Genomic DNA, 25,985 nt, shown 5'->3' on the forward strand with positions numbered 1-25,985 from the left:
TCCTAGAGGCACAGAGTCACATAATTGGAGGACTGTGCAAGTTATTTTTCTCCTTTGTATATATCCCGGAATATGTGTCCTGAAGATGATGCCCACCTTCTTTAACCTAAATATGGAAACATTCTATTTGTTGTTTCAGGTTTGTTTGTTTTTTTGAACCTAACAATTAGGACTTAGTGCTTAATTACATACTCTCTTCTATTCTCTAATCCCTGCTGAAGTATAGTGTAAGCTCCTGCAGGCCAGTTTCTTGTTCTCTTTTTCTAGCTCTAGCCCAGCACATTGCTGTATATGTAATAGGAACGTAGTAAATCATGTTACATTTCAATCAGTTGAACCCATGAGTTTGTTTCTGTCTGCAGGAGCGGGGAGCCCTGAGCTTTGAGCGGCGCTACCATGTCACTGATCCCTTTATCAGACGGCTGGGCCTGGAAGCAGAGCTGCAGGTAAGAGCTCCAGTTTGCACCCTAGATGCAGATGACTGGTTCTCCACTCTCTGCCTGCCGAGAATCTTCTTGGCACTGTTCAAGGCATAAACAGTTTTTCTCTGTAGGTCATACCTGAAGGTTACCTCTCGTTTATAGCAGCTTTATTAGGCACAGAAATCTGAATCAAGGTTAGTGATTGACACGGTCACACAGGAGTTGTTTTTTGTCATACTATTTCCTTGGTGCTTGGAAAAAGACTATTGAATTTCTTTCATACTGCTGTTTTTACTATTGGCTTAGACAGTTAAGATTCTTACCTTTGTATATGAATTTAGAATTTACAAAGTGTTTTCTCTCGCTCACACACGCACACACACATGTTTTCTCATTTTATCTTCAGAGAAATGCTGTGGGAGGTAGATAGGAAATAGATACATATTTTTTTGAAAAAGCGATTTAGAAAAACTCAGCACCTTGTCCAGTGTTGTGTTGTCCTGTCCAGTCCATGGAGAGTCAGGTCTAGAGTCCAGAAGTTGAGTTTTTTCGTTGTGTCAGACATAAAAACAGTCCATAATATTAGTTTCATTCCCTTTTCTTCCACAAGATCATGTTCTGAATCCAGCTTTTAGCTGTCCTGTCCAACTTAGTGTCATTCTTGGTTCCTTCACATTAGTGTTTATAAGTGATTGTGTTGATCTTAGAAAAAGATTAGAAAGGAAATTATTGAATACTAACAGTGTTATCTGGAGGTAATGAAATTATAGATGATTGTTATTGTTTTCTTTTCATTATAAACTTTTATCCCTTATAAAATATGACTACATTAATAGTAATATGGAAAAGAGAACTAGAAATTACATCTTATTCCCACCTCCCTAATGTAGTTACTATTAGCATTTTATATACTTTATCTCTTGCATATTTTCACATAATCGTAATCACACTTTGATTTGATATTTTTTTCTATAATAATCCTTCTCTCTGTATTACCAAGTAGTCCTCACAGCTTTCACTGAAAATTTTTTTCTGATTATAGAAGTGGTAAATATCATAGTAGAAAATATGGAATTGACAGAAATATATAGAGAAGAAAACAAAAATCACTTTTAATTCTTCCATCCAGAGATAAACATTGTTGCTGTTTGGAATATTACTTTTGTGTATTATGAAGCAGAATGCTCATTAAGAGATGGGCATTAGAGTTGGATAAATTTAGTTTCAAGATCTATCTTCTCTCCAGCTGTATGTACAAGCTACCCCTCATTTCCTGATCTATGAAAAGGAACAATAGCTGAGAACTGTGGTGATGATTAAATGAGGTGATTTTGTAAAGTGATTAATACAATACCTGGATCATAGTAAGGTAGTTCAGTAAATAACAATTATTATTATTAAGTCTTCCAGTTTTTTTAATGCTTATATAAATTTTTTTCTACTTAATTGGTCTTATACTATTTACACAGTTTGTTACACTCTTTTATACTTTTATTTCCCCATATCCCATGGACGGAAGACCCTGGTGGGCTAAAGTCCACAGGGTTGCAGAGTCAGACACGACTGGAGCGACTTAGCACACAACGCACATATCTCTAAAAAGCCTCTGAACACATGAGTTTGTAAATGCATTGTACTATTTGTCCTTTGTTTGTTTCTTTCCGTGTTTCCTTTAGAATATAAAGTGCATCTGTTTAGTGCAGTTGGGCGTGGTGCATGGAAAGTTTTACCTCCGAGGAGACATTGGTAATGTCCAGAAACAATTTTGGCTGTGAAAACTAGAAGAGCTCTCCGGGCATATAGTGAATAGAGTGTAGGGATGCCGCTAAACATCCTACAGTCAGAGTACAGCAGAGGATTATGCAGCGCCCAGTGCCAATAATGCCAAGGCTGAGAAACCCCGCTCAGGAGGCGGGGGATGCTGAGTAGACAGTTCCCACTAGCTGGCTGGGCTTCTCCTTTTAACTGTGCCTCCACCCAACCTGTATTGTCTCTACTATCTCTTCCTAGTTTGATAACTTTGTCCACAATAGACTTGGAAACTTCAAGAACACAAAACAGAATTCTATGATTCCCAAAGATTTGGCACTCAAATACAAAAATATGTTAAGGTGGATGAATTGTTTGAATTTACACCTGGCTGAAGGCAGCCTTGTTGGGGACCTGTAGCAGCAGTGCACAATATGAAGGAATGCACACAGGTTTAGATGGTAAAGCAAACATCCCAGCTTTGCACTTGTGAGGCTTAGAGAAGTCAGAGCAGATGGAGAGAACACTGGGAGAAAAAATAGACTTATGAGAGAATCAGGGGGTTGGACCTGTAAAGTTGGGAAGCCTTTTGGATAGCTTTGTGGAGATGTCAGGTAGGCAGTTGATGGTGCTAACTGGGGGAGAGCTATGGACCATAGGGAGAAATTCAGAGACTTCAGCATCCATTTAGGCTTAAAGAATAAGCCTAAATCTCTCTAACTCTTAAGAGATACTCCAGCTGTCAGAATTGATTACAACCTAAGGAGATTGAAAAGTTAACCACCAAAGAGAGTCCATGAAGTAGAACAGAAACAAAACCAGAAGAGTGTAAGGAGAGCATTTCAAGAAAGGAGTGGTCAGTTTTACTCAGTGCTTCGGAAAGTTTGAGTAAGTGGGGGCAAAACAATGACTGTGGCCTAAACTAAAGCAGTTATATTGGAGTGGTGAGAATAGACACTAGACGGAAGGAGTAAGTTGGACATGAAGGAGTGCAGAAGCAAGTAATGGTAGTGGTTTTGCCACTTAAGTCCTGTCCAGCTCTTACGACCCCATGGACTGTAGTTTGCCAAGCTCCTCTGTCCATGGGATTCTCCAGGCAAGAATTCTGGAGTGGATTACCATTTCCTTCTCCAGGGAATCTTCCCAACCCAGGAATCAAACCCAGGTCTCCTACATTGCAGGCAGATTCTTTACCGACTGAGCTACAAGGGAAGCCCGTAGCAAGTAGACAACTCTGTATTTTAAAAAAAATTTTTTAGGAAATTCTCTCATAGTCCCATGGTTAAGACTCGGTGCTTTCACTGCAGTGGGCCTGGGTTCATCCTCTCGTTGAGGAGCTAAGATCCCACAACTGCACAAAATTTTAAAGAGGGTGATTAAATTTTACTTATCTGTTTATTTAGTTATTACAAACTTTTCCCCTAGATGAAAGGAAAGATAGGATGTAAGCAGTAAAAAGGGTAAACAGTGGCAGGAAGGGGGACCCCTTCCAGGGCCGGAAAGTGGGCTCTTGTCTAACACTCAGAAACGAATTGTCCGAGGAGACACACACGCTGACAAAGCAAGAGACTTCATTGGGAAGGGGCACCCGGGCAGAGAACAGCAGGGTCAAGGAACCCAAGAGAGCTGCTCTGCCCCGTGGCTTACAGTCTCAGGTTTTATGGTGATAGGATTAGTTCCTGGGTTGTCCCTGGCCAGTCATTCTGACCCAGGGTCCTTCCCGCTGGCACACTCATCACTCAGCCAGGATGAATTCCATGAGAAGGGTTTTTAGAACTTGATGGGACATACGGCCTGGTGCCCCCTCTCTCCTGACTTTTCCCAAACCCTTCCAGCTGGTGGTACCTTGTTAGTTCCATTTTGTTCACCAGGACCTCCTGTTGTAAGAAAACTCTTAGTGTTGTGCCTGGCCGTGGTGGGAGGTTTTGATAAGTGGTGCCCCTAACAAAATTGTAAAAGATAACCTTCTCTTGTCTCTACACCTCCTCTTCACCGTTTTTTCTTAGCTCACTGCCTGGATAGCTGACTTTCACAGATGTGAATCTCTCTTGTCCTGCTCTCTTCTATTTGACTTTAACCAGTGGGGAGTCTTTCAGGAGATTGGAGGAAGAAGACATCTGTTTTGTTTTCCCTTCATTTCCACCCTTCAAAGTCACTTTTGTTTTTGTATTTGTTTTCCAGCTCTATTGAGCTGTGTAGACAATTCTTGAAGGACTTTGTTTACCAAATGGGACGGTAGATGGAGGGGCATATGGGATCAAAGGAGGGATTTGTAAGAATGGGAAGAAATACTAGAGCTTGTTTGTATGTTGATAAGAGAGAAAGGGATTGAGGATACAGGATTAGGACAGAATGACTGAAGGAGCAAAGTCCTAAGGAAGATTGGAGGGTTTAGGATTCAGAGTTGAAGCAGAGGGCTCAGCCTTTGATAAGTGCAAAGACATTTCTATCATTGTTACAAGGTCTGGTGGGTCTGGGGCCAAAAGAAGCATGAAAAGTGAAAGTGTTAGTCGCTCAGTCTTTTCCTACTCTTGGCGACCCCATGGAGAGTAGCCCCCCAGGGTCCTCTGTCCATTGAATTCTCCAGGCAAAAATCCTGGAGTGGGTCTCCAGGGGATCTTCCCGACCCAACGATCAAACCCAAATCTGCTGTGGCCCCTTGCCCGTGGATTGTTTACCCGCTGAGCCACCAGGGAAGCGTAGACTGGGATAAAAACCAGAACATCATTGTAATAGTCTGTACAGTAGCAGTTCTCAAAGTGTGGCGTGCAGACCCCTGGGATCCCCATGACCTCTTCAAGGGAATCCATGAGGTCAAAACTACTTTCATAGTAATACTAAGACATTGTTTGCAAAACTAAACTAATTCATTTAAAAGTTTGTGAAAAAGTGGTAATATTGTCATTTTAGTGTGAATCAAGGCAAGTAACATCAAATTCATTGAATCATTCACCCTATGCATTTGCAGTGACAAGCCAGTCTTACTTAAAATGCCCTTGATGTAAGTGCAATAAAACTTACTAATTTTAAATTTCAACTCATAAGTACAGATCTCTTTAGTATATGGGGTAGGAAGTACTGCTGCTGCATACTGAATTATGATGGTTGTCTTGAGGAAAAGCACTTGTTCAGTTGTTTTGAGTTGTAAGCTCAACTGGACATTTTTTTCATGGAACACCATCTGAAAGAATGGCTAGCAGACGAAAACTGTGGTTATTCAAATATGGATATTTGGCAGACATTTTCTTTAAAATGAATGAAGTAAACTGTCACTTCAAGAAGAACAACTGACAGTATTTGTTGCCAAGGATAAAATTTTAGCTTTAAAGAGAAAAAAAAAAAAGAATGTAGGAAAACTTGTGTTTGCCACCAAGAGCTTGATAGCTTCTCAATACTTAAAAAAAAAAAATTATTCAGCTCTGCCAGCTCTTAGCTGAGGTATGCGGCATCTTAGTTGTGGTGTGTTGCATCTAGCTTCCTGACCAGAGATAAAACCTGGGCCCCCGGCATTGGGAGTGCAGAGTCATAACCACTGGACCACCGGGAAAGTCCCTTCTTAATACTTCTTAAAAGACTTTTTGATGAGATCTGTGGTGATTTTAACAAATGTCAGCAATATTTTATTGTATAATAAATGTTAGCATTTGAAGATCTTCAAATTCAATAAGTCGCTATTTTCCAAACAGTCATACATGTACAGAAGTCATACGTGTGTAAAAGACCCAGGCATAATGTAAAATCAACCAGCACTTTTTAATGTAGCAGGTTACCAACAGCTCATTTATGTGGATTCAGATTCCACATTGTAACATTAAGAAACCATTATTTGTCCAGTTGTTGTGTAGTATCAAAGAAGGATACCTACAGTGATCTGAAAAGGCCATTAAAATACTGCTCCTTATTCCAACTACTTATCTTTATGAGGCTGGATTTTCTTCATATACTTCAACTGAAATAGCATCTTGCACCAAAGTAAATACAAAAGTAGATATGAGCACCCAGACATGAGAATCCATTAAGCTGGACATTAAAGAGTTTTGCAAAATGTAAAGCACTACTGCCGTTCTTCCCATTACATTCTTTTGCCTTGGAAAATATAGTTACTTTTTATTTAAAATGTGTTAACTTATCATTTATTACTATTTTAAGTGAAATTAATAACTTTATTTTCATTAAAGTTATAATTAATAATGTTAAGTTTAAATGGAGTTAATATTTCAGTTTTAATTTCTAATATGGTAAATATTGATAACCTATATCAATAGGTCTTGAGACTAAAAAGTTTGTAAACCAGTTGTCTATAAAGACACGAAGCCGAGTGACTGGATTGTGTCACTGGTGAGAAAAAAGAAAGAAGGCAGATAAAGGCCCAGGACCAAGAACAAGGCATTTTCGCATCTAGAGACTATCTTTCTTCTCTTTCTCTACCCACAGGAGACAGAAAGAATAGCATAGTGGTGGAAGAGCATGATATCTTGGAAGTCAAGGAGGAAAAATATTCAGCTGTACTGATTCTTACAATCCTGATCTCAGAAGTCTATCCTATTTCCCTCTTTCCTAGTTTGAGGTTGAAAAGGATAACGTTTTTTGATACTCTCACCCCCCACTATAGTAATAAAAATGCTATTATAAGCCATATGACCTTGGATAAGCCCTTTAACTTCTAGGGCTCATTTCCTCATCTGTATAATCTGTATAATCTGGCAAACATCCTGTTTGTCTCCTGGGTTTAAGAGAAGGAATAGTTAATTTGTGTATGTAAAGTATTTAGCCGGAGAAGGCAATGGCACCGCACTCCTTGCCTGGAAAATCCCATGGATGGAGGAGCCTGGTAGGCTGCAGTCCATGGGGTCGCCAAGAGTTGGACATGACTGAGCAACTTCACTTTCACTTTTCACTTTCATGCATTGGAGAAGGAAATGGCAACTGGAGTGTTCTTGCCTGGAGAATCCCAGGGACGGCAGAGCCTGGTGGGCTGCTGTCTATGGGGTCGCACAGAGTCAGACACGACCAAAGTGACTTAGCAGTGACTTAGCAGAAAGTATTTAGCATGGCACTTAGTATATTGTAAAATTCATCGTATATAGTACTCAAATATTAGGTGCTATTATTATTGTTATTTATAGAAAGTTCTTAAAGTTTCCTAAGATGCTGATTTGATGGCATCTAACTTTTAAAAACGCTTTCTGGTCATTTTCTTCCCTTGTTTTGTTTCCCATCCATTATCACATTTGTGTGTTGGTCGCTCAATTGTGTCCAACTCTTTGCCAACCCCATGGACTGTAGCCCACCAGGCTCCTCTGTCCATGGAATTCTCCAGGCCATAATACTGGAGTGGGTAGCCTTTCCCTTCTCCAGGGGCTCTTCCCAACCCAGGAATTGAACCCGGGTCTCCTGCATTGCAGGCAAATTCTTTACCATCTAAGCCACCACAGAATCCCTTATCACATATGGACCCCATTTCATTTAGCCAGAGTTGGTTTGGGGCATTAAGAAGAGGTGATATTATAAGGGTTGGGGGTGGAATAAAAGAGGTAAAATCAACAGTAAAAGCTCCTGCCTTTTGTGGTTATTGATTATAATGCTTTCCATACTGTCTGGGGGAATTTTTTCTCCTGGATTTGCTAATTTACTATTTTGTATACTTTTTGAAAAAGCAAAAGGAAATTCCAAGAGAACTTTTAGGATATAGTGCTGAACATTTAGTAGAGGTTCACTAAAAGCCTATTGGTTTGATTGGCTTTTAAATTTTTCTATTTTAGAGCTAGCTTAAAAGTTTAAAAAGGTCATCTCCTTTCCACTGTTTTTCTCAGCCACCAAATGCACTCTCCTGGAATCAACTAGCATACTCAATTTCAATATCCTTCCAGATAAATTTTATTCATTTTTATGTAGATTCTCACCTTTTCTCACAAATGTTAGCCTAACGTATTTACTACTTTGTATCTTACTTTTGAATTTAAAAATATACTTTCTTGATTTTACCATATCAGTACATAAAGATGTCTCTAATATCTAAATTTTTCATGGCTTCAGAGTATTGTGTTGTATGAGTGTAGTATAAATTATTTAAATTGTCCCTGTTGTTGAAGATGTAGATTACTTACAATCTTTTGTATGGACAGTGTTATTCCTTGCAACATCATTTGGCATATGTGGGTGTTTATCTTTAGAATAAATACCTACAAATAGAATTAGCAGGCCAGAGAGTGTATCTACCTGTAATTTTGATAAATACTAACAAAATTGCCTTTCATGGAATATGCACAGTTTATCAATTTATACTCAAAGCATCAATTTACACTCTTATCACACTTCTTCACTCTTAAACATAGTATTCAATAAACAATTGTTCTCTCAATCTCAACCTCTTCTCCCCCACGTAGCCATCATTCTGAGAAATTTCACATACAAGTGAAATACAATGGGCCAGAGAGTTGGCTTCCTAAGAGAAATGTAGTCTAGGCTGATACCTGAAATATGGATGGAAGGAGCTAACTAGATTTGGGGGAGATAGGAAGAGACTGAGCAACTTCACTTTCATGCATTGGAGAAGGAAATGGCAACCCACTCCAGTGTTCTTGGCTAGAGAATCCCAGGGACGGGGTAGCCTAGTGGGCTGCCGTCTATGGGGTCGCAAAGAGTCAGACACGACTGAAGCAACTTAGCATCAGCAGCAGCAGGAAGAGAAAAGTTCTAGACTGACAGAACAGCATTCGAGTGATACAAAAGAGAGTAGAGGGTACTTGGTTCACGAGAACAGATAGTTACAGATACAAATTGAAAAAGGATATAGATAAGGTTGGTGAGATGAGTGTGAGTGGATGATGTTTCATAATGAAGGGTGTTGTAAGCTGTATTGAAGATTGTTGATTTTATCCTCAGAGCAGTGGAGAGCTATAGAGTGGTCCGTATCATGTAAGCAACATGATCAGAGTTAAGGTTGTTTTTGTTTTTTAATTAAAATTGCCTTCAAAATGAAGATTGCTGACATTTAAACTGTGAACAAATAGACCACTTAAGAGACAGTGGTAGTGATTCAGGAAGAAGTAATTGGTTACTTGAACCTAGATAATGGTAGTTTGGGTGGAGAGAAGTCAGTGAATTTGAAAGACATGTAAGAGGTAGAATTAACAGAATTCTTGATGATTAAATGTGAAAAGTTAGGAAAAGAGAGGAGTCAAGGATGAAGTTAAATTTCTTTTTAGCAGAGTAAATGATAGTATCATTCACAGAGTTAAAGAGCACTGGAGAAGAAATAATTTTGAAGGAAAAGATGATAACTTGGTTATTGCTGTTCTGGAGCTATAGGCCATGTGTCATCTAGTGCTTTCTAGATTGTTGCTGTTCAGCCACTAAGTTGTGTCTGACCCTTTGCAACCCCATGGACTGCAGCACTCCAGCCTTCCCTGTCCTTTACTATCTCCCAGAGTTTGCTCAAACTCATGTCCGTTGAGTCAATGATGCCATCAAACCATCTCATCCTCTCTTGCCCCCTTCTCCCCCTGCCCTCAATCTTTCCCAGCATCAGGGTCTTTTCCAGTGAGTCGGCTCTTTGCATCAGGTGGCCACAGTATTGGCACTTCCACTTCAGCATCAGTCCTTCCAATGACTATTCAGGACTGATTTCCTTTAGGATTTACTGGTTTGATCTCCTTGCAGTCCAGGGGATTCTCAAGAGTCATCTCCAACACCACAATTTGAAAGCATCAGTTCTTCAGCGCTCAGCCTTCTTTATGGTCCAGCTCTCACATCTGTACATGACTACTGGAAAAACCATCGCTTTGACTGTACAGACCTTTTTTGGCAAAGTGATGCCTCTGCTTCTTAATATGCTGTCTAGGTCAAAGAGGAATGTTTCATTGAGAAGGAAGTGTAGTCAGCATCATCAAATACAGCCAGGGACCAGTAAGATAAGGACTGAGAACTGTCCCTATGATTTAGGGCGAGGAAGCCTCGTGGTCACCTTGGCAAGGGCCACTTTTGTGGTATCGATAGAAGTGGGTTGAGAAATTATTGGAAAATGAGGAAGTAAAAATGTCCAGTATAGACTGCTCTTTCAGTATGGTTATGAAGGGGAAGAAAAATGGACGGCCACAGCTAAATGTGAATTTGGCATCAAGGGAGGACTTTTTAGATTAGAGAACCTTTAGGACCCTTAATCCCAAGGGGAAAGAATCAGTAGAGAAAGGGAAAGTTGAAGATACAGAAAAGTTAAAAGATCATCTAGGGTTGGGATTTTGTCAGATGAAGGTTGGAAGAGAATGATTGTGGTAACGAATCATACATTTTTAGGGAAGTGGGAAGATACGAGTAGCTTGTGAGGGAAGAATAGAGTGATTGGACTTAGAGGACTTGTTAAGGATAAGAATCATTGAGGAATGATATATATTCTCTTTTTTTCACTTACTAATGTATCTTGAAAATCACCCAGGTTGGTTCAGAGAGTTCTTTTTTTTGTTTTTTGGCTCCGCCTTGCAATCTGTGCAACCTTACTTCCCTGACCAGAGATCAAAGCCAGGCCCATGACAGTGAAAGTGCTGAATCCTAGCCACTAGACCTCTGGGGAATCCCTCATGGAGCTCTTTTTCACAGCTGCATGGTAGTCTATTAATAGTATGTAGATAAAGCAAGGCTAAGTCAGTGAATTTCCCATGTATGGGCTCTTACAGTTGTTTGTAATAGTTTGTAATTACAACGCCATAATGAATAAACTTTTTGTGTATATGGATTTTAGCATTGCTGGAGATACATCTTCAGGGTAAAAACCTAGAAGTGGGAGTGCTGACCAAAGGGTAAATGTATATGTGGTTTTGTTAGCTATTGCCATGACAGCACCTGTTTCTCCACAACTTACCAACAGACTGGGGGGTTGAGCTTTAGAATATTTTACCATTCTAGCAGATGAAACACGGAGAAGGCAATGGCAACCCACTCTAGTACTCTTGCCTGGAAAATCATATGGACAGAGGAGCCTGGTAGGCTGCAGTCCATGGGGTTGCTAAGAGTCAGACACAACTGAGCGACTTCACTTTCATGCATTGGAGAAGGTAATGGCCACCCACTCCAGTGTTCTTGCCTGGAGAATCCTAGGGACGGGGGAGCCTGGAGGGCTGCCGTCTATGGGGTCGCACAGAGTCAGATACGACTGAAGTGACTTAGCAGCAGCAGCAGATGAAACATGATATCTCAATAGAGTTTCAGACTATATTTCTCTTATGAGTGGGCTTCCATGGTGGATCAAACGGTAAAGAATCTGCCAGCAATACAGGAGACCCAGGTTGGATCCGTGGGTCAGGAAGATCCCCTGGAAAAGGGACTAGCAACCCACTCCAATATTCTTTACTGGAGAATTCCATGGACACAGGAGCCTGGAGAGCTATAGTCCATGGGGTCTTAGAGAGTCAGACAGGACTAAGTGACTAACACACAAGAGTGAAATGGAATATCTTTTTTTTTAATGTATGTAAGGGCTTCCCTTGTGGCTCAGCTGATAAAGAATCCGCCTGCAGTGCAGGAGACCTGGGTTCAATCCCTGGGTTGGGAAGATCCCCTGGAGAAGGGAATGGCTACCCACTCCAGTATTCTGGCCTGGAGAATTTCATGGACTGTTTAGTCCGTGGAGTCACAAAGAGTCGGACACGACTGAGCGACTTGCACTTTCATACAAGGGTTGCTTTAATATAATTTTGCGAAGTTTGGTTTAATGAAGGAGAGTAAGAATTTATATATGTAACTGCATAGTTTTACAAACATAAGTATAGACTGGATAAGCAGAGACTAATGCAATTGGTCATCTCTAGGGGATAGAAGGGAGAAGGCAACGGCACCCCACTCCAGTACTCTTGCCTGGAAAATCCCATGGACGGAGGAGCCTGGTGGGCTGCAGTCCATGGGATTGCTAAGAGTCAGAGCGACTCCACTTTCACTTTTCACTTTCATGCATTGGAGAGGGAAATGGCAACCCACTCCAGTGTTCTTGCCTGGAGAATCCCAGGGACGGGGGAGCCTGGTGGGCTGCCGTCTATGGGGTCGCACAGAGTCGGACACGACTGAAGCGACTTAGCAGCAGCAGCAGCAGGGGATAGAAGGCATAGAGTGGAGGGGTAGAAAAAAGGGAATAATGCTTCTGGACCTTTTTGTAGAATTTTTACTTTTATAACCACATTGAGGTTTTACACATTCAAAAAGTAAAATAAAGTTGGCAGAGATGGGGAAAGTGATGTCAACTAACTCAAGTAATTTTTGACATAGTACTTTGACTATAAATATTAGTTGACTGTATATATTTTGAAGACAAACTAAAGAAATCTTGATTGAACTCTAGTTAGTAAATTTGTCATTTGTAGTGCAATTGCTGCAGCAGTTCTGTAACTATTTTGCGTATGTTGCAGAACTGAGCAAATTAGTAAATATGTCGGTGTTGGGGTAAATTTATCAATGTATAATAAATATAATATTTATAATATTGATATAATGTTATCAGTGTTATTCCCTTCCAAATATGGAATAGGCAAAAGAACTCTGAGGTATTGAATTGGAATTATTAGTATCAGTAGGAATTCATAGGTGTTTTGGGGTTTTTTTCGGCCACACAGCTTGTGGGATCTTAGTTCCCCAACCAGGGATTGACTGTGGGCCCTAGCAGTGAAAGCGCCAGATCCTAACCACTGGACTGCCAGGGAATTCCTGAATTCATAGTTTAAAAATACATATATTTTAGCATACGTTTATATATTATTTCTAGCTCTATCTTCTGAGAGGGTCCAAGAAGCAATCATACCTCAATAGCCATGAGTTACTGGTTTCTAAAAAGAACTATGGGTTCTTGGAGGAGTGACTGATTCAAGTCTGGGACAGCCGTGAGCCTACAGCATCTTGTGGCAGAGCATTAACAGAAAGTGAAGAAGTAAAAATGATAGGGGCTTATCATAAGGACACGGAAGCCAGCTTGAAAGGCATGCTGCTGGCCAAACCCGCTGTAGTTTGAGCATCAGGATGAATAATGACTATACTGAATTAAAAACCCACTGAATAAAAAATACCTGAGTTTGTGCTGGTGAGAGAGAGAGAAAGAGAAGGGGAGGAGAGAAAGCGGGTGAAAAAAACCACTTAATTCTAGTAGATTGTGGTGGTGGTTTAATCTCTAAGTCGTTTCTGACTCTTGTGACCCCACAGACTGTAATCTGCCAGGTTCCTCTGTCCATGGGATTCTCCAGGCAAGCATACTGGAGTGGGTGGCCATTTCCTTCTCCAGGCGATCCTCCCAATCCAAAAATCAAACCCAGGTCTCTTGCATTGTAGGCAGATTGTTTACCAGCTGAGCTACAAGGGAAGCCCAAAGTGAAAGTCATTCAGTCATGTCCGACTCTTTGCAACCCCATGGACTATACAGTCCGTGGAACTCTCCAGGCCAGAATACTGGAGTTGGTAGCCTTTCCCTTTTCCAGGGGATCTTCCCAACCCAGAGATCGAAGCCAGGTCTCCCGCATTGTAGGTGAATTCTTTACCAGCGGAGCCTCAAGGGAAGCCTAAATGAAGAAATGAAACGTTGGGAAAATCACAGATTTATAAGCATCATACCAAATCAGTAATTGATTCAGACAAAAATAATCAGTGAGTTATCGAACCTTTGGGTGGAAATTGATGTTTGCACAATGTAGAAGTATTTTCTCGCAGACAACAAAAGGGAAAATAATATTGGAGTGGAAACCCTGGTCTGTCTGTACTCAGTCTCGTCCAACTCTTTGCAACCCTGTGGCATGTAGGCTGCCAGGCTCCTCTGTCCATGGGATTTTCTAGGCAAGAACACTGGAATGGGTTGCCATTTCCTGCTCCAGGGGATCTTCGTGACCCAGGGCATCTTCCGCATTGGCAGGTGGATTCTTTATCACTGCACCAGCTGGGAAGCCAGAGCAACCTGTAGATGCCACCTTAACATCAGGTGCCACCTGATAGTGTGCACTGAGGACACAAGATCACCCGGGTGGTGGTTCTGTCAAAATGCGTGATCTGAAACTAATCCTCAGGAGGTAATCAGACAAATCCAAACCCAGAGACGTTCTCCAGCACAACTGACATATTATTCAGAGATGTCAGGGTCAGAAAAAATAAAGGACTGAGGAACTGTTCCACACTGAAGGAGACTAAAAGGAAAATGGCAACTAAATGCAGCATGTGATTCTGGATTGGATCCTGGATCAGCGGAATCAAAGGGGTGATATTGGGACAGTTGATGAAATGTGAATGTAGACTCTGTATTGAATAATAGTATCATGTCAAATTTCCTGACACTGAAATTTAAGTATGTAAAGGGTCCTGAAGTCTGTAACTTATTCTCAGATGGTTCAAGGGGGAAAAAAACGTGTGTGTGTGTAGAGAGAGAGGCGAGGGGGACACAAACGTTAGCAGTTATGAATTAGGGGAAAGATGTATGTGGGTGTTTTTGTTCTATTCTTGTTCCTTTTTTATATGTTTGAAATTGTTTCAAACAGAGTTTAAAATGCTCATTAAGAAAATATGAAGAAGTGTTGTAGTGGCAGCAACTTAGGAAGAGAGACCAAAGGGAGGTCAAAATTAGAAGATTTAAGTTTAACGTTGATTAGGATAAGTTGTAAGTTGTTCTTACATATAGACTAAAACAATTCTCTGTATTCCTTGAACACCTTTGCTGAGCGTTCCTCATCCCCCTTTAGTTTTATGTGCTAGCTCATCTTGTCTCAGTGAGTTTTGTCCTAACCAGACAGGAGCCAGATACCCTGGGATTTCAGTTTGTGACCTGCAGTCCTTACTGTGGAGGCAGGGAGCTGTTTGCTTTCAACATCACTAGGATTTTCCAGGTCTTCCTTAAACTTCTGATCATACTTTGATCCATTCTATTCCTTCCACTCATGGGATTTCTTGCCACAGTGTTTGGCATCAACACTGAAAGGCAGAGGGAGAGAGAAGAAAGTACCCTCTCTTTACAAATAATGAGAGTAAAAAATCACTTCCAAGTTCACATGAGTGGTAGAAATAAGATTAGTAAGATTTGTATCAGGCCTGTCTGGCCTTAAAGTTCATAGTCTTTCCTACCTCACCCATGTGTCTACTTTTTTAAAGGCCTTATTAACAAATAGTTCTTAGCTTGGTGGATTTATTTTTCTGCCTTTTTAGTTTTATTAATAATGTCCTTATAAGTTGCATACATTATATATGTCCCAACTTCACAATTGGTTTGATGTTTTTTTGTTTCTGTTTTGTTTCTTCTGTAAATTTGAGCATAAATTCACTGGAAACAAGTCATACCAAACTAGTGAGGTTTTCTTTTTGAATATAGTTGGTATGGTAGACCAGGATAGTTTGATAGAGTAACCTGATTCTAATGAAGATTTGTCAGAGTTTTTTTACAATATCAGTTTAGAGAAGGAAACTTGACAACTTTTATCAAGTAGTCACCCTGAAAGAAAGAGATGGAGCAGAGATCTGACTTTGTGAGAGATTTCAAGGACTGTCCTTTATATCAGGAGCCAGCAGATTATTACTTGCAGGCCAAATCCAGCCTGCCACCTTTTTGTTGACTTGAGTTTTTGGGGTTTTTTTAAGTTTATGTGTTTTATGTAAGTGTACAATTCAGTGGGGTTTTTGTTTTGTTTTTAGTATATTCACAAAGTTGTGCAGCTGTCACCATTACCTAATTCCATACATTTTATCACCCCAAAATAGAAGCTCTTTACCCATAGTACTCCCCATCCCCTACCCCTGGCTCCAGCCCCTGGCAACCACTCATCTATTTTCTATCTCTATGGATTTTCAGAGAAAGCAATGGCACCCCAATCCAGTACTCTTGCCTGGAAAATCCCATGGACAGAGGAGCCTGGTGGGCTGCAGTCCATGGGGTCGCGAAAAGTCGAACACGACTGAGCGACTTCACTTTCACTTTTCATTTTCATGCATTGGAGAAGGAAATGGCAGCCCACTCCAGTGTTCTTGCCTGGAGAATCCCAGGGACCGGGGAGCCTGGTGGGCTGCTGTCTATGGGGTTGCACAGAGTGGACATGACTGAAGTGACTTAGCAGCAGCAGCAGCATGGATTTTCCTATTCTGGATGCTTCATATGAATGGAATCATATACTATGTAGCTTTTTGTTTCTGACTTCCTCATTATGGGGGCTTCCCTTGTGGCTCAGACAGGTAATGTGGGAATGTAATGTGGGAAACATCAGTTTGATCCCTAGGTCAGGAAGATCCCCTGGAGAAGGGAATGGCTACCCACTCCAGTATTCTTTCCTGGAGAATTCCATGGACCGAGGAGCCTGGCAGGCTATAGTCCATGGGGCCGCAAAGAGTCAGACACGACTGAGTGACTAACATCTTTTTCGTTTCCTTAATATGATAATTTCAAGATTTATCTATGTTGAAGCATGAATCATACTTCATTCCTTTTTATTCCCAAACAACACTCCATTATATGGATATGCCACATTTTATTTATCCAGTCATCAGTTAGTGGATGTTTTGTTTCCACTTTTTGACTATTGTGAATAATGCTGCTGTGAATAATTGGTGTAGATGATTTTGTGCAGACATTTATTTTCAGTTCTTTTAGTTATATACCTAAGAGTAGAATTGCTGTGTCATATGGCAACTCTATGTTTAATTTTTTGAGGAACTGCCAAACTTTTTTTCCAAGTGGCACCACCATTTTACATGTCCACCAGAAATGTACAAGGGTTCCATTTTCTCCATATTCTTCCCAATACTTACTGTCTTTTTTTTTATTATAGTCATTCCTAGTGGGGGTGATGTGCTATTTCATTGTGGTCTTGATTTGCACTTCCCTAATGACTAATGATGTTGCACTTCTTTACATGTGCTTATTGGCCATTTGTATGTCTTCTTCTTTGGAGGAATGTCTATTCAGATCCTTTGACCATTTTTATTTTTTTTTAATTAATTTATTTTAATTGGAGGTTATTTATAATATTGTAGTGGTTTTTTTGATACATTGATATGAATCAGCCATAGGTGCACATGTGTCCCCCATCCTGAACCCCCCCTCCCACCTCCCTCCCCATTCCATCCCTCAGGGTCATCCCAGTGCACCAGCCCTGAGCACCCTGTCTCATGCATCAAACCGGGACTGGTGATCTATATCACATATGGTAATAAACATGTTTAAGTGCTATTCTCTCAAATCATCCTACCCTTGCCTTCTTCCACAGAGTCCAAAAGTCTATTCTTTACATCTGTGTGTCTCTTACTGTCTCGCATATAAGGTCATCATTGCCATCTTTCTAAATTCCATATATATGTGTTAATATACTGTATTGGTGTTTTTCTTTCTGACTTACTTCACTCTGTATTATAGGCTCCAGTTTCATCCACCTCATTAGAAGTGATTCAAATGCATTCTTTGTAATAGCTGAGTAATATTCCATTGTGTTTATATAGCACAGCTTTCTTATCCATTTGTCTGCCAGTGGACATCTAGGTTGCTTCCATGTCCAAGCTATTGTAAACAGTGCTGTGATGAACATTGGGGTACGTGTGTCTCTTTCAGTTCTGGTTTCCTCGGTGTGTAGGCCCAGCAGTGGGATTGCTGGGTGGTATGGCAGTTCTATTTCCAGTTTTTTAATGAATCTCCACACTGTTCCATAGTGGCTGTACTAGTTTGCATTCCCACCAGCAGTGTAAGAGGGTTCCCTTTTCTCCACACCCTCACCAGCATTTATTGTTTGTAGACTTTTTTGATAGCAGCCATTCTGACTGGCATTAGATGGTACCTCATTGTGATTTTGTTGTACATTTCTCTGATAATGAGTGATGTTGAACATCTTTTCATGTGTTTATTAGCCATCTGTATGCCTTCTTTGGAGAATTGTCTGTTTAGTTCTTTGGCTCATTTTTTATTAAATCGTTTATTTTTCTGGAATTGAGCTTCATGAGCTGCTTGTATATTTTGGAGATTAATTCTTTGTCAGTTGCTTCGTTTGCTATTATTTTCTCCCATTCTAAAGGCTGTCTTTTCACCTTGCTTATAGTTTCCTTCGTTGTGTAAAAGCTTTTAAGTTTAATTAGGTCCCATTTGTTTATTTTTGCTTTTGTTTCCATTACTCTGGGAGGTGGGTCATAGAGGATCCTGCTGTGATTTATGTCAGAGAGTGTCTTGCCTATGTTTTATAGTTTCTGGTCTTACATTTAGATCTTTAATCCATTTTGAGTTTATTTTTGTGAATGGTGTTAGAAAGTGTTCTAGTTTCATTCTTTTACAAGTGGTTGACCAGTTTTCCCAGCATCACTTGTTAAAGAGATTGTCTTTTCTCCATTGTATATTCTTGCCTCCTTTGTCAAAAATAAGGTCTCCGTAGGTGCGTGAATTTATCTCTGGGCTTTCTGTTTTGTTCCATTGATCTATATTTCTGTCTTTGTGCCAGTACCATACTGTCTTGATGACTGTAGCTTTGTAGTATAATCTGAAGTCAGGCAGGTTGATTCCTCCAGTTCCATTCTTCTTTCTCAAGATTGCTTTGGCTATTCAAGGTTTTTTGTATTTCCATACAAATTGTAAAATTATTTGTTTTAGTTCTCTGAAAAATACCGTTGGAAGTTTGATAGGGATTGCATTGAATCTATAGATGGCTTTGGGTAGTATACTTATTTTTGTTATATTCTTCCGATCCATGAACACGGTATATTTCTCCATCTATTTGTACTTTGACCATTTTTAAACTGTTATTTATTGTTGAGGCATAAGAATTCTTTGTATGTCCTGGATAATAAACTTTCATCAGATTATGTGATTTGAAAATATTCCTCTCATTCTGTGGATTTTTTCACTTTCTTGAGAGCACTTTTGACTCACAAAACTTTTAATTTTCTTGAAGTCCAAGTTATTTTCTTTATTTTTTCATAATAAATGTGACACTTTTGATGTCACATTTAAGAAGCCATTTCCTAATACAAGATCACAAAGACATATACACTTGTGTTTTCTTCCAAAAGTTTTATAGTTTTAAGTCTTCTGTGTATGTCTTTTATCCATTTTGGGTTAATTTTTATATATGGTGTCATGTTGAGGCCCAGTTTCATTCTTTTGCATATACATATTCAGTTATGTATATGGGCTTCCCTCATAGATCAGTTGGTAAAGAATCTGCCAACAACGCAGGAGACCTGGGTTCGATTCCTGGGTCAGGAAGATCTCCTGGAGAAGGAAATGGCAACCCACTCCAGTATTCTTGCCTGGGGGATCCCATGGACAGAGGAGCCTGGCGGGCTACAGTCCACAGGATTGCAGGAGTCGGACACAACTTAGCGACTAAACCACTACCACCATTCAGTTATTGGGCTTCTCAGGTGGCGCTATTGGTAAAGAACCCACCTGCCACAGCAGGTAGACGTAAGAGACTTGGATTCGATCCCTGGGTTGGGAAGATCCCCTGGAGGAGGGCACGGCAAATCACTTTGGTACTCTTGCCAAGAGAATCCCATGGAGAGAGGAGCCTGGTGGGCTGCTGTCCATAGGGTCACACAGAGTTGGACACAGCTGAAGTGACTAAGCAGCAGTGGCATTCAGTTATTACAGCAGCATCTGTTGAAAAGACTGCTCTTTCTCTCATTTGAATTGTCTTGGCACTCTTGTTGGAAATCAGCTGCTGCTGCTGCTAAGTCACGTCAGTCGTGTCCGACTCTGTGCGACCCCGTAGACGGCAGCCCAACAGGCTCCTCTGTCCCTGGGATTCTCCAGGCAAGAGTACGATCTTGCCTCTGCTCACCTCCGAAACTTAGCTTGCCTTACTCTGTCCCTTTTATCCCTGTATTCTAGCCACTGGCCTTAATTCTATATCTATAGCATGCCAAGCCTCTTCTTACCTTTGTACTTGTTCTTTTCTATGCCTGGCATGCTTTTCCTTCTCAGCATTCAAATTTCTTCTCAAACTTATCTATAAGGTTTCCCTGGCCAGTGTATCTAAAGTATAACCCATCACCATGTTTTCTTGTCTTTAATTAATTTTCTGTTTGTGCCGGAGCCAGCCGGCAAAGTCAATCAGGTCCCGAGAACGTGCACGACGCGGCTGAGAAAGAATACTACAGCAAAAGAATACTACAGCAAAGATGGGGTTGAGAGGATCAGACACGTCTCCACAAAGGGAAGCGGTCTGACCACGACTTTATTCAGCATCTTATATTTATACAGGAGAGCAAGAGAAAAACAAGACAGTTAACATTTTTCCTGGCTGACCTATACATCTTACGAAAAGTCACAAAAAATCTTGAGAGCATGGGAATGGCACCCTGTTATTATTTCTTACACAAGATAACATTTCCCTGTGTGTGAGAAGTTTGTCCAGAACTCCAGGTGTCTGCAGTAAATAATCGCCTAATCTCTGGGGTGGCGGGACAGAGAGCTATGTTTGCAAGCAAACCCTCAAGGACTGAGGCAGCTCCCAGAGCTGTGTCCTTTAGATAAAGGACCCCGTTCTCACGGGCAGCTCCCTGCATCTCCTCCTTTCTTTTTATATAGGTGCACGCTTATGTTCCTTTAACCGCAATTTCCATAGATAGAAGCCTTTATCATCCATAGATCATCAATCAGTTTTTTAATTAAACAAGGTGCAAGAAATAAAACAGTTAAAATTATTAAGAATAGTCCTCCTATGGCTGCTCCCAAGTACCAAATACTATTGATGGTAGGTACATGTCAAAAAAGTTCTTTAACAAAAGACTCAGCTCTTTTTGCAACATCCAAATCAAGTCTGGGCGCATTTTCAATGTTCATTGTTTCCTGATGTAGATACAGTAAATCTAAGGAAATATTTTCATTATGCCAAATACCTTCTAAATGAGCTTTCACCTTATCCCAAGCAGTTATACTACCATTATATTTTTTGGGGGTAACACAGATCCATCGAAAATCGGCATGACATTATACCTGTAATCTCAACTTTATACCTTGAACCTCTTTGCCTAAAAATTTTACAACATCATAAAGGGCATTCAATCGATCCTCTAGCTTTTTGTCAATATCTTCTTGAGTCCCCAGGGTAACGGATACATTTTGTGCCAGATTATTAACAGAAGTTGCAGTTTGCACTGATTGTGCCAGGGACAGGGCTGCAGTAATCAAGGAGGCAATAAGGGTTACCAAAGCTACAAATCCCAGAATTATTAACCCTATTCCCCTGCGATAACGCATTAAAGCACCCTCTACTTCTCTCCAAAGCTCAAGTCCTTTTTCATCATACCAAGACCCATTAATCTTTACAGGAATCATAACAAAAGCAGGCTGTCTTAAGACTAGAACCCTAGTTTGATTAGTAATTCCCCTGACGCAGTTAGTTAAGGTACAGTTGTTACAAGTTACATTATAATTTCGTAACCCAGGTTGTATATTTACAGATCCTACTAGCAAAGCATAAGGGTGAGGCACACATGCACGAGGGTATCTCATGGTGAGATTCCATAAATAACCGTGTCTCACTTTCGATCCCACCTGAAGGTAGGAACCCTCACATCCAAGGGTGGCAGCTAGTTTCCAGATTTCTGTTTGGAACACTTTAGAGCCGCCCAAGTTCCAAATACGGGATGCAAACTTTCTATTATCTTGTGCTCCGGAGTTTCTGGCCGAGTCTGGAGACCAGTCCCACAATGACTCATTTGTCCCAAATATGTTATAAACTATAGCAGTTCCATCTCGACACAGTTTCCATGGTGCAGCAGTGGCTCTTCTCCTTGCTTCAGGGTCACAGAAAGGGATATCTAAAGGACCAGTTCCATTACGACATTGAGGAATTCCAGATTCTTTCGTTACTCCAGGAATATATAGGCTCCAACCATTGTCATAATCAGCCTATCCTGACTCCCCAACAAAAAGACATCCTGTTGAATTAAAATATCTAGACAGACAAATAGGTAAACGATCAAACACTCCATGATAAGAGAAATTAACTTGATTAGGAATAATATGTTTATCTGAAAACCTCCCAGGGCATATCCTCTCTATGGTACTGAGCCGCTTGTTCATTTAACTCTTCCTGTTCATCAGAGCTTAACACATCATCATTCCTTCCAGCCTTACAAGATGTTCCCTCAGGCACGGCATAAAGCGGCTCAGGCGGAGGGGCGGAAGGCTCTGCAACTTCGGGTTCTGTGGAATCCCGGAGGGCCTTTTGAATCTTACGTCCCTCATGTTCAGGATCCAGACAGTCTCTTATGAGAGTCCACAAAGAAAAAGCATCCACAGGGACACGATTGGGACCATGTAAGGAATAATATGTCTGCAATTGTTTTCCTACTTTCTTCCAAGTTTCCAGACTAACTGTTCCTTCCTCTGGGAACCAAGGACAAACTTCTTCTACAAAAAGTAAAAACTTCTCTAACTGTAACTTATTTACATGAATTCCCCTGCCTTTTAACATAGTTTTCAACATATGTACAAATAACTGGCTGCTATTGCCTTGTCCCATGATTTATTACTCTCGACAATAACACTCCCTGCCCCTTCAATAATTAGGCATTCCTCGTTACTTAACCTCAATCCTGACGGGCAGCAGCCGTCGTCGCACTCCAATTCTCCAGTCCCTGTTCGGGCGCCACCTGCCGGAGCCAGCTGGCAAAGTCAATCACGTCCCAAGAACGTGCACGACGCGGCTGAGAAAGAATACTACAGCAAAGATGGGGTCGAGAGGATCAGACACGTCTCCACAAAGGGAAGTGGTCTGACCACGACTTTATTCAGCATCTTATATTTATACAGGAGAGCAAGAGAAAAACAAGACAGTTAACATTTTTCCTGGCTGACCTATACATCTTACGAAAAGTCACAAAAAATCTTGAGAGCATGGGAATGGCACCCTGTTATTATTTCTTACACCAGATAACATTTCCCTGTGTGTGAGAAGTTTGTCCAGAACTCCAGGTGTCTGCAGTAAATAATCGTCTAATCTCTGGGGTGGCGGGACAGAGAGCTATGTTTGCAAGCAAACCCTCAATGACTGAGGCAGCTCCCAGAGCTGTGTCCTTTAGATAAAGGACCCTGTTCTCACGGGCAGCTCCCCGAATGTTTGCACTAGATCTTCATTGCTGTGCAGGAGCTTTCTCTAGTTGCAGCAAACGGGAGCTAACTCTTTGTGGTGCCTGGGCTTCTTATTGCTGTGGCTTCTCATGTTGCAGAGCACAGACTGTAGGCCCACAGGCTTCAGTAGTCGCAGTACGTGGGCTCAGTAGGTGTGGCATATAGTTCTAGGGCACGTGGGCTTCAGTAATTGCAGCACATAGGCTCAGTAGTTGTGGCTCTCAGACCCGAGAGTTTGCAGCCTCAGTAGCTGTGACCCACAGGCTCAATAGCTGTGGCACATGGGCTTAGTTGCTCTGTGGCATGCGGAATCTTCCTGGACCTGGGATTGAACTCGTGTCCCCTTTGTTGGCAGGTGGATTCCTATCCATTGCACCCCCAGCTAAGTCCCACCATGTTTTATTTTCTACATAGCACTTATCACTGTCTGAGCTCATTTTCGGAGAAGGCAATGGCAAGCCACTCCAGTACTCTTGCCTAGAAAATCCCATGGATGGAGGAGCCTGGTAGGCTGCATTCCATGGGGTCGCTACGAGTGAGTTGCGACTGAGCGTCTTCACTTTCACTTTTCACTTTCACGAAATGGAGAAGGAAATGGCAACCCACTCCAGTGTTCTTGCCTGGAGAATCCCAGGGACGGCAGAGCCTGGTGGGCTGCTGTCTATGGGGTTGCACAGAGTCGGACATGACTGAAGCAACTTAGCAGCAGCAGAGCTCATTTTACTGATTCCTGTGCTTTTTTTTTTTTTGTCTCCCTCATCACTGGAGTTCTTTATCTTATTTACCACCATAGCTTTTGCACATGTAAGAGTGCCTATTTTATAAGAAATAAAAATAAAATCAGTCCATCAATCAAATAAAGTGAATTTGCTGGGATAGACAGCAGATATAGGTCAGCATAAGGAAAAAGTTTCTCATATGGTTGTTGACTCACCCCACTATATTCATACTTAGATTTTTGCTTAAACATATAGCAGTTGAAATATATATTACCTTATTTTTTTAGAAATATGTTTTAAATTGTTCCTTTTAATAAATTCTAGGAGGATTTTTCCTTCCCCAGTAATCATAGTTCACATTAGGCTGTACTGTAAGTCTTAAATTATCCTGGTGCAGGGGAGAGAACATATTTGGACTTGATTTCCAATTTTGCTACTCAGCTATCACAGTGTTTTACAAATACTGATTTGTGCCCCACAACAATTCTATGAGGTTATGTATATTATCACCGTTTTTTTTAGAGATATAAAACCTGAAACACAGAGAAGTTATAGGACTTCCTCAAGGAAACACAGCTTGTGAACCCAGAAACACATTTACTGTCCTTTATGAACAGTTTAATGAACTTTGAAGAGTAATTATGTGAAGCAGTTAGGGCAGGGCCTGACACGTGGTATGATGGGTTTTGGTCACTCTTGTTTCTCTTACTACTCTAGTAGGCAATTTTCAGTCACACTAAAATTTGAGAAAGCATTGAACTCAGTTAAAGAAGCAACAGAGGATTTTACAAAGATGTTTGTTTACTCACATCATTCTGCCTTTAGGATAACTGAGTTTTTTTTTTTTTTTTTTAACTTTACAATATTGTATTGGTTCTGCCATATATCGAAATGAATCCGCCACAGGCATACACGTGTTTCCCATCCTGAACCCTCCTCCCTCCTCCCTCCCCATACCATCCCTCTGGGTTATCCCAGTGCACCAGCCCCAAGCATCCAGTATTGTGCATCGAACCTGGACTGGCGACTCGTTTCATATATGATATTATACATATTTCAATGCCATTCTCCCAAATCATCTCACCCTCTCCCTCTCCCACAGAGTCCAAAAGACTGTTCTATACATCAGTGTCTCTTTTGCTGTCTCGTATATAGGGTTATTGTTACCATCTTTCTAAATTCTATATATATGCATTAGTATACTGTATTGGTGTTTTTCTTTCTGGCTTACTTCACTCTGTATTATAGGCTCCAGTTTCATCCACCTCATTAGAACTGATTCAAATGTATTCTTTTTAATGGCTGAGTAATACTCCATTGTGTATATGTACCACAGCTTTCTTATCCATTCATCTGCTGATGGACATCTAGGTTGCTTCCATGTCCTGGCTGCAATAAACAGTGCTGCGATGAACATTGGGGTACATGTGTCTCTTTGAATTCTGGTTTCCTCAGTGTGTATGCCCAGCAGTGGGATTGCTGGATCATAAGGCAGTGCTATTTCCAGTTTTTTAAGGAATCTCCACACTGTTCTCCATAGTGGCTGTACTAGTTTGCATTCCCACCAACAGTGTAAGAGGGTTCCCTTTTCTCCACATCCTCTCCAGCATTTATTACTTGTAGACTTTTGGATCGCAGCCATTCTGACTGGCGTGAAATGGTACCTCATAGTGGTTTTGATTTGCATTTCTCTGATAATGAGTGATGTTGAGCATCTTTTCATGTGTTTGGATAACTGCGTTTTATTTGCCTTCAGGACTCATTACATTCTGTTATATTGTGACTGTGTAATCTTAATACATTAAGGCTAATAAACAACATGTATTGTGAAGTTTAAATGAATTCGTATACATGAAAGCTTAGCACTTACAGGCACATAGCAGACATTTCAGTTTTGAGGGAGATACCCCAGAATTTAAAAAGGCAGTATGACACCATGGTTAAGAGCCAAGCAGTGGAGTCTGTCAGACAAGGATTCACATTCTTACTATACTGTTTATGCAATATGGATATTAACCTTTTTCTCATTAAAAAAAATGA

The 25,985-nt window shown here is 40.8% G+C and overlaps 1 protein-coding gene across 6 annotated transcripts in view; it reads left to right on the forward strand.

Annotated features, from left to right (window-relative positions):
• WDTC1 (WD and tetratricopeptide repeats 1) overlaps positions 1–25,985 on the forward strand; it is a 66,405-nt gene that overhangs the window by 14,979 nt on the left and 25,441 nt on the right. For all 6 annotated transcript variants that reach the window (XM_070383548.1, XM_070383564.1, XM_070383535.1 and 3 more), the window contains exon 3: positions 363–446. In XM_070383548.1, coding sequence (XP_070239649.1) covers positions 363–446 — 84 coding nt within the window. The remainder of the gene's footprint in view (positions 1–362; positions 447–25,985) is intronic.

This window comes from Bos mutus, chromosome 2 (assembly GCF_027580195.1).
Source record: "Bos mutus isolate GX-2022 chromosome 2, NWIPB_WYAK_1.1, whole genome shotgun sequence".
In the NCBI taxonomy this organism is placed as follows: domain Eukaryota; kingdom Metazoa; phylum Chordata; class Mammalia; order Artiodactyla; family Bovidae; genus Bos; species Bos mutus.